This window comes from Corythoichthys intestinalis, chromosome 1 (assembly GCF_030265065.1).
Source record: "Corythoichthys intestinalis isolate RoL2023-P3 chromosome 1, ASM3026506v1, whole genome shotgun sequence".
Classification (NCBI taxonomy): Eukaryota; Metazoa; Chordata; class Actinopteri; order Syngnathiformes; family Syngnathidae; genus Corythoichthys; species Corythoichthys intestinalis.
Window position 1 is genome coordinate 54,032,759 of NC_080395.1, and position 9,502 is coordinate 54,042,260.

The window sequence follows — 9,502 nt, forward strand, 5'->3', positions numbered from 1 at the left end:
CAGAAACCTGCAATAATAAAGATATTTGTATTTCGAAAATAACACCTCAATAACATTTCCAAAACATTAAATTATTTTAGTGAATCTCAATAGTGTTTGCAGAATGCTCACCATTGACTGTTCACGGCTTCACATTGTAAAATGTGCTTGCTCAAATATTTCTGCAAACAACTTTTTTTATACTTACATATAACGTGGGAAGGTCCAAATTCTGGAAGGACATTCAACAAAGAACAACTGAAAAAGTTTTCCAAAAGGCTTTCGTTTTGTTACAAAAGGATGAATAAATAAATAAGGGGGTAGGAGGTGGGGCGTTCCACAAACTTGTTCAGGACAGAAAAAAAAAAAAATCAATGCAATTAAGATTGGAACACTCACCGACGTTTCACCGACGTTATATAACTCGTCCAATCAATTACATCCTTTATACTACCATGAGCCTATTGTTTAAAAGCTATCAGTCAATTGAAATAAAATTAGATTGATTTAGGCTACCTAAATACAAAGATAATGAGGAGGAGTCTGTTCTACATCTGCGAGAAACAATCACTGATAGTGATCATTGAACTTAGGGATTGATCTGCTCTGACCAGGCTTGTTTGTTTAAAGAACTTCCACAAAATCTTTGGTCCATCTAAAATAGACTACTAAATCGACATAATTCATAAAATACGAGTAAGAATACAGGAAAGTCATTGTGTGACCAGGGGTCGACAATATAATTGGCCCGGTGGCCAGGACGTACTTTTAAAACCGTCAGGGCCACCAGAATGCTCCAACCACTGACCTGGTGGGGCCAGTGAAAATAATACGACCATTAATTAATTCCCCGTGGTTCCGTGTTTTCATGACGTTACGCTATCCCGATTAAAAACAACCTTACAGTCTATGCAGCCAGCCGTTTCTGTCTGTGGGGCGTAAACACACCTAGCTCACTTGCATGCCTCCGCATCAACGCGCGTAAAATGATTACAGCTGCTGATTGATTGTCAATATCTCAGTACCCTCCTAACATTATACTACAAGACGGCATGTTTCTGTAACTCCCAGCACCTGGCCAAGCACCAGAGGAAAAAAGACCACTCAAGAAAGAGAAAGTCATTGGAGGAGTTGAGGGAAAGTGAAATCCTATATGAAAAGAAAAGGGAGAGAAAGTTTTGGCCCTAATGGCGAGACCGCTGGAATTTAGTCGGCTACAATGAGACCAGAAATGAGGTTTACTGTGAGGTGTGCAGATCAATGCCCACATATGCAGACGAGTTAGAGAAAGCTTAGCGTGTATGAAACCTATGGTATGTACATAATATGTGATAATTCATCCGCGTGCCTATGGAGAAAATAATGTCGTCATAACAACGGTCTAGCTTAAAAATTGTTAGCCATAATTCCCTTAGTCATCGCTTTGACTTCTAAATTGTTGCCACGACAACCGTGCCGGGGGAGACTTCCAGAGGGTAGTCGGGTGAAGACAGGAAAACTTTGCCGAGGCAGGGGGCCCTTTCGCAGGCTTGAGCTCCTAAGAACTGGAGTGATTATGGAATGATTATGGAATTGGAATAGCATTACTTGCACTAGATTCATGGTTTTGCACTTTTTTCCTGCACTTTTCATTAAATCTACCTATAATAAAAAAAAATAAATGTTATTCAAGCAAATTGCTCTTTTTCGTGATTATTGGGATCAAAACCTGACACGTTGACCTGGGCCGGTGGTTTTAATAGTGGGGCCCGTGAACTTCAAATGCCAGTGGCTAATTTCTTTTATTGTCGCCCCCTGGTAACCAACATATAAATAACTATCTGCTTACAAAACCGCAGTGAAAGAAGAAAAGGTTTACCACATCTGACTTGGGATAAACCTTGTCAAGATACAGTAAATGATTTTTGGACCTAAAATTACTTCAGTTCTTATTCTCATCAAAATATTTTTGACAATTCTGTTTGTTTAGGCCACTTTTTCGATAAATACTTACTTACTATATTTACTACTAAATAAATACTGTGTGACGCATCTATGGATCATTTTGCTGCAAGCACATTCTATTTTTCAATAGTTGGAATTTTCCATTGCACATAAGTGTCTTGTGAAGAGGCAGTCAAACCATTGGCTAGTCGCCGACCAAATTGCAGAGTACAATCAGACAAACACTGCATACACAAACACTGCACCTACAAGCTCTAGTAAGATGCATTAAAAACTTTTTTTAAACACACAACAAAATATGGATGTGATGCAGCTGTTGACACCAGCAGAGGTTTGCTGTTGTGTGCCAAATTTTGATTGCACTAAAACAAAATATCATCAGATTTAAGAATTGCAGCTGCCACTTCCAAATATGTATGCCAAACTAAATTAGGAGGCCATGTCGTTATTCAAAAGAGCAAATGAGTATTAAATATATTTTTTATCTGGCTGTTTTCCGCTGGAATTCTTTATAGTCTTTACTTAATGTACTGTTAAAACAATTTGATAAAAGCATTTTAGGGAGTGTAAAATCTGGTTCTTTCAAATTTGGGTTCACAATGTGTATGAGCATTTAATTTCTAGATAGTAAATGTCACATTAAATTTTTAAGCAAGATTTCCATGGTAGTCGATAATTCTTCCTGTTTTAAATACATTTTCTGCGGAATTGTATTATAATATAATGTTATACTACGGTATGAACAGAGTATGTCTATATTTATGTCAAACATTGCTCTATTATTTCATTTAATGTGATATTCATGAAAAACACATTATGCATTTGTCAATTTTGTTTGTTTTTCTCTTTTAACGTTGTTAAATTGTCTTCAGACAATAAGCAAAGCACTCATGTAATTTGCTCTTATTCATTACTATCAAATTAAAATGACATCTTTTTTTCGGTTTTCTAAATGACAGGACAGTGATAACGTGTTTCAATTTAGCCTTATATTAAAAATTGTTAACATTTGGAAATTCTGGACATAAAACCCAAAACTTCATATGTTATAATACAATTAATATTAGAAGCCTTGTGAGGCATTCAGTTAGACTCGAGTTTAATTCAACTATATTTTCTCACCACGTAAAATCCCTCAGTCCGTGTGCCATACTGGTAACACATAAGCTGGGAACACACACGATTGTCTTTTGAGGGTTTGACAACATGAAATACAGCTAAACATACTGATTTATTGCTATTCGTTTTAATGAAGTGCAACTATTAACACAATACCCTATATGCATTTACAAGTGACACAGTAACTACTTATACTTTAAACTTTTTTCCCAAATATGTCTCACCTACTTCATATTCCAGGCTCGTTGCACCTATTCAGTATTGCCCCTTTGTGAATACATTTTAAACTCCTCACGTTGTAGTTTTATCAAGTTTTCTCCCATATGCCTTTCCTCGCCTTCAAGCTTGTCTCTTGCACAGGCAGGCAAGCAGGCAGACGCGCATCCTGTGGGGAAAACTCGGCGCACTTACATAAAGTGATGCACACACTAAGAAGAAGTGAAGGAGACTCTGACATTTGGCTAGTGAAAGGAGCTGTCTGTCCTCTTTGAAAATGTGTATCCTAAACATCAAACCCTCGACGAGGAATATTAAACTGACCTCTGTCAACATCAGAAGTGGAAGATGTCAAGGGGAGATTTACATGAAGCAGACCATTTACTCGTGTGGCTTACGAGCGCAAGTCACAGCCGATAACATTATTATGATATCCAATCTTTCCTCATATATATTCGACTCACACTGCGTGTTCTGGAGGAAATATGTTTGGAAATATGCTGCAAAAGTGTGCAATAATCCTATTACATTAAGATTTCACCTCTATAAGGTGACAGGAAATCCTGATGTTTTACTACTGGGTTGAGAGGGATTCTTCTGGGACTGTGGAAGCCAACACGTCTGATACTTTATCTACAAAAATGGCACAGAGGTGGGATAAGGCAGGTCCAAAGCATCCGTGGAGCTGACAAGTTGCCAGAGGCTTCCGTTTACTCTCACATTGCCTGTCAAAGGAACAATGTTTCTCTGCCCTAAGACATTGGAGGTGGAGAACAATGTCATTGCATTTTCCATAATTTAACCCTGAAAATCCCTGTGGAGACCAATGACGCTTTGTCTTGCACATTTTTGCAAATATTTGGGGAGGAAAAAAGAGGATTAGGACCACAGGTCAATTTACCCATCCATCTTTACTGGATGTCCTCATTTGGAGTCATGAGAGAACTGGGGCCTATCCCAGCTGGTACCAGGGTCAAACAGTCGTCAGTCAATCACAAATGTCATAATGAAAAACAACTATCTACGTTATCCACCCACCTATGGACAATTTTGCCTTTGATGAACCAATTGAGCATATTGAGGGTGACACAACCCAGTGAAGCGCAGGGAACGCATGCAAACTGCACAGAGATGAATGTAGTGGAGATTCAAATAATCACTTCATAACTGTGATGAAGACATAGTAACCACTGCGCAACCAAATGGAGGTAGTCAAACTGTAATTGTTCTTAGGACAACTGAAGGTTAATGTTAAGTGTGCGCCAATTTTTCAATTGTCTATTCTAGTGCAGGTGCATCTAAAAATATAGGATGGTGTGTCGAAATTCCTGGAGGAACATTGTCAATGTAAATTTTCGTAATTGTATTTCATATTTTGTATTTGTTTTAATCAGTAAACATGGCTAACAGCAAAAGAAATCCCATATTCACCATTTTAATATATGAGAATTTCGTGTGCCGTACGTAACAATTGAAATTATTTTATTGTAAAAAATTAGGGGAATTGATCATGTGAAATTTTTTATACTTTGCTGTTTTTAAATCAGCATATGAGATTCTTAGCCCCCCCCCCACCCCCCAAATGTGAAATCAGATAATATAAATGAGATGTACTTTTTAAATTGAATTACTGATATGAATGGACTTTTCTATAATTTCTCATTTCTCTTGAACCCTTTTTTATGCATACATTTATAGGCTGTTTATACTGACCTATACTGCACTTCTATACTGTATTTTATCCAGTAAAGTGTGTGTACTGGTTGATATGACCGCACCACTGGTGCTATAGTGAAGAGAGAAATAGATTATTACTGTATGTAGCCCCTGTAGGATTTAACTGCTTAATATATATGAACAACAGTATCTTAGTGCATCTAATATGGAAACTTTTTTTTTTTTTTTTTTTAACGTTAGTGCAGTAAACCATGATGTTGTTTAAATAAAGTCAGTAAAATCTTGTGACCCTTTGTGGCCAGTAAGATGCAGCGACAACGTTCTCACCTTGATTGGAGACTCCTTGGTCGGCCAGGTTACTTTTGGTGAGCAGAACAAGAAACAGGCAATATTTTCCACAGGAAAACATGGTGGAGTCCGACAGGTGCGCTCTGAAGGCGCGAAAGCTGTGCTGGGAGTCCTCAATAGACTCTCCAAAATAAAAGCTGTGGGCTTTTCATGAAAAGAAATAGGGGTATCCACAGTTACACACTCACGCGGTCGTCGTCTGAGCCACACGAGTTGTTCTTTTTGCTATTCGTGCATCCGGAGCTCCAGGTAGAGGTGAGCCGACAGGACGCGCGATGACATTGCGCGCAAAAAAGAGCAACTTCCAAAATAAAAAGATGGGCTGTCACGTTCGGAATCCAGCCCAACGGCAAACTTTTCATTGCAAAGTAGCATATGTCATTAGAATGAGTTTATTCAAAAGGCTGAAATGAGTGAGGCACAGAACAAGGAAGAATAAACGGATTTACCGCACTCTCTCTCTCTCTCTCTCTCGCTCTCTTTCTCTCTCTCTTGCTACTCACAGAAGATAAGTACAATGTTGTTTATCTTGTTTTTTTTCTCACGTTTTCTGCTTTACATACTGTAAACAAATGAGTCACAACGTGTTTCTATTTTTGGGTGAAAGATGGAAATTTGAAGCCAGACGCCTCCATGCTGTAGTGCAGTTTATACAGTAGCTGCATTGGATTATGTTGTTTTGGCTCTGTATTGTGTCTGAGACTGCATGCACTGACACAGACAAGCAGATTGGTTGCTCATTCACAATATGCACACCACACATGTTTACTAGTGTAGACGCGCTGTACAGAGATTGCCTAAACAAAGGAATCCTCCAGTTTTTTTCCTCTCTCTCTCCTCATAATTTCCTCTCTCTCTCCTCATAATTACACTAAAGAAATGCACATATACTATTATAACTTTTAAATAGGTGTTCATCCTTGTGTATACACATTAGTTTTGTGTTTTTACTAGGGTTGGGAATCTCTGGCATGAAGCCGATTCGATATGTATTTAGATACACAGGTTAAGATTTGATTAAAAAACGATACATTTTTAAGGCCGAACGATTCGATACGATTCGATACAGTTTAAGAACAATACGGTTTGATACAGAGTGAAAACGATACGATTGCAAACATTTGTTGTGTGTGTTCGTACAGTGTTTTAAACTAGTGATACACGATAATACATTTTTCAACCGATATCGATAACCGATTATTTCCTGCCCCGTCCACCCGATAACCGATAATGTCACGCCGATAATTCTATTCAAATATGTATGTAAAATTTTAAAGCATACAAAAGATCAAATGTTACCGTGCCAGAATATAATTTAGTGCTATTTTTTTCCACATCAAATGGGAACAAGTAGTAAATTCCAACATCTAAACAATGGCAATGACATTGTGTAATGGTAAGCTTTTGGCAACAATTACTTAGAGAGTAAACAACCAAGTTGCACAAATATGCCTTTAAAAGTAAGCCATTCCTAGCATATATCACATTACTACACTGCAAAAACACCTCCTGAAAAATAGCAGAATTGGACAAAACTGTTGATTGCGCACATTTGGAGGCTAAATCAAGTATATAATTATCGGATTGCATTATCGGTTGAATTTCGTTTGATCTGCATTATCTGTGTGACGTCATAATTGCCATTATCGGCCGATAATTATCGGTGACCGATATTATCGTGCATCTCTATTTTAAACATATAAAAAAGACCACATTACTAATAGCAAAATTAAACAACAAAATTTCATACCAATGTTATGTTTTATTTTTTATGAAAAAAAAAAAAATTAAATAAGGCTTACTATATGACCGTCATTTTGTTGATGGGATTGATAATAAAATAAAACTCGAGTGACAGACAACAATAAAGTGCAGTAATTCAATTACTGTATTTCCTGGTGTTTTGAACAAAAGAGGTAGGTAATTTAAGTGCAAACTTTCAACGTAAACATCTTACAAACAAAAAATATTAATTATATGCAGCAGCTCTAGAAAAAAAAAAAAATTAAACCTGCTGGTGTTATCATAAATAAATAATACATTATGCTTTACCACTGGTATAATTGGGGGAATAAAAAACATGGCATTTTAGGCAGACAGGTCAATAATCATTACTTTAATCTTATACACAGCAAAGTATTTCACTTATGCCTGTGCTTCCACATTTTTATTCCTCATCACTGTCCATATCTTTTTTGATGGGCAGATTTTTCTTGAGGAAGATCAACTAATCCACATGTTCATGTTTAAGTTGACTGCGTTTCGTGGAAACAAAATCTCCAGAGGGTCGTGCTGCCCTTTCCACCATTGTAGGAGTTATTTTTCAGGGTTAAAAACTCACGATCTCTGTACCGCTCCACACTTCACACTAGCTCTGTCCCATGCGAACAGATCTGGCTATAACCCTTAGCCAACATTAGGCCCTCATGTTGAGCGAACATAACGCACTCTTGTTGAGCCAACATAAGGCACTCATGTTCACCCCAAAAAACATGTTGAACCGACATTAAATAAATATATAATTTGCACCTGATTAAATTGCTTCCCTTCAGTATTTAGCAATTGTGTGCTTTTAACATAAAGCACACATGTTGAGCCAACACAAGGCACAATTAGGGCTGTCAAATTTATCGTGTTAATGGGCGGTAATTAATTTTTCATAATTAATCATGTTAAAATATTTAACGCATTCACGGGACGACTCACTCACGCATTGCTGCACACAGACTACTATGGTGCCGTTTTACGTATATTCAGAGCTAAGAGGCAGTGACAAGTGTGTGGAGTGGAGAGGATATAGGCATTCATTTGGACCGTGCTTTTAATTGTCAAAAGCGTTGACATTTTTTCCACACCAATTATACCTGTTGATATGAGTGATGTGGGGAAGAATGACAGAAGTTGATCTATTTATTTACACCTACACTGTACATAACGCAGAGAAGATATAGCCTTTCCAGCCGCCACACACAGTCATGGCTGTCCCACTTCCCATCATGCATTTGGGCAGAACAGTTAATTCACTACAGTATCATTTACTGAAAGCTCAACAAATACACTAGATGGCAATATTTAGTCACAATATATAAACTCACATTTATCTTTTAAGAATCTATCCATGGATCCCTTTCACAGAAAGAATGTTAATAATGTGAATGCCATCTTGTAGATTTATTGTTATAATAAACAAATACAGTACTTATGTACAGTATGTTGAATGTATATATCCGTCTTATCTTTCCATTCCAACAATAATTTTTTTTTTTACATTTTGCATGTAAAAGGTTTAAATAGGAATTGCTTAACTTGCTGTTTAACTTGAAAGTTTATTGTAAGTAGTTTATTAAGTCTTACTTAAAACATATAGGCATTTTTCATTTAAATCCATATAGCTAATTGTTACTTAAAGCAGTTCTTGGATAAAAACAATGTTTCATTTTTTTTTAGTGTACTCTCAGAACTGGGGTTTTGGGTTTTCCGAAATCACAAATCCTAATATTCAAACCAGATTCACACACACACACACACACACACACACACACAAAAGAACTTTCTATCACAATTAAATTCTCACTGCAAAACTTTTATTGTTGTATATGTACGCAAGCAGAGCTGTGGAGTCCAACTTCTGTAAAATAAAAAGTGGTCATGTAAGCTTCAGGCGTAGCTGAAGTTGGACAAAGCAAGTATCATAACTTTTTTTGCACTAATTTGAAATCTTTACTGAACAGCAGTGGTTGGAGGGAATAAGAAAGAAAGAGGCATTTTTATTTGCACTGACTGAACTATAGAAAAGCTTTGTACATAGTCATAGAAAAAAACACGTCTTCAGAACAATTGCTGTTTTATTTTATTTATTGTTAATATGTATATACTGTATATACTGTACAAAACAAATATGATAATGTTGTGGTATATCTAATCTGTTGCAACCCTGAGATTGCCGTCGATAACATGGGTTCAGTTCCCACTCAGTGACGGTGTGAATGTTGTCTGTTTCTATGACTACGTTCACACTGCTGGTTAATTCAGGATTATTTATCCATATGTCATTTGCTATGCTATTGCAATTTAAAAGGGTTTACCCCACACAACAACCCCAGTTTATAAAAGCTATGGCTTGTCTCTGATACTATCACAGGTTTAACGGCTAGACAGAGTGTGCAAGTCAACTTTTTGTTTGAACAAATCTAAATCTGACTTATTTTGTGTGTTTGGT

At 36.8% G+C, this 9,502-nt stretch overlaps 1 protein-coding gene across 2 annotated transcripts in view; it reads right to left on the reverse strand.

The window, feature by feature from the left end:
• Positions 1 to 5,744, reverse strand: part of LOC130913303 (ephrin type-A receptor 6-like) — a 97,301-nt gene extending 91,557 nt beyond the window's left edge. The window contains exon 1 of one of the 2 annotated variants that reach the window (XM_057831796.1): positions 5,263 to 5,744. In XM_057831796.1, the coding sequence (XP_057687779.1) occupies positions 5,263 to 5,344 (82 nt within the window). In that variant the 5' untranslated portion in view covers positions 5,345 to 5,744. The remainder of the gene's footprint in view (positions 1 to 5,262) is intronic. The other variant, XM_057831804.1, reaches the window with a different exon arrangement.
• Positions 5,745 to 9,502: the final 3,758 nt, after the last annotated feature.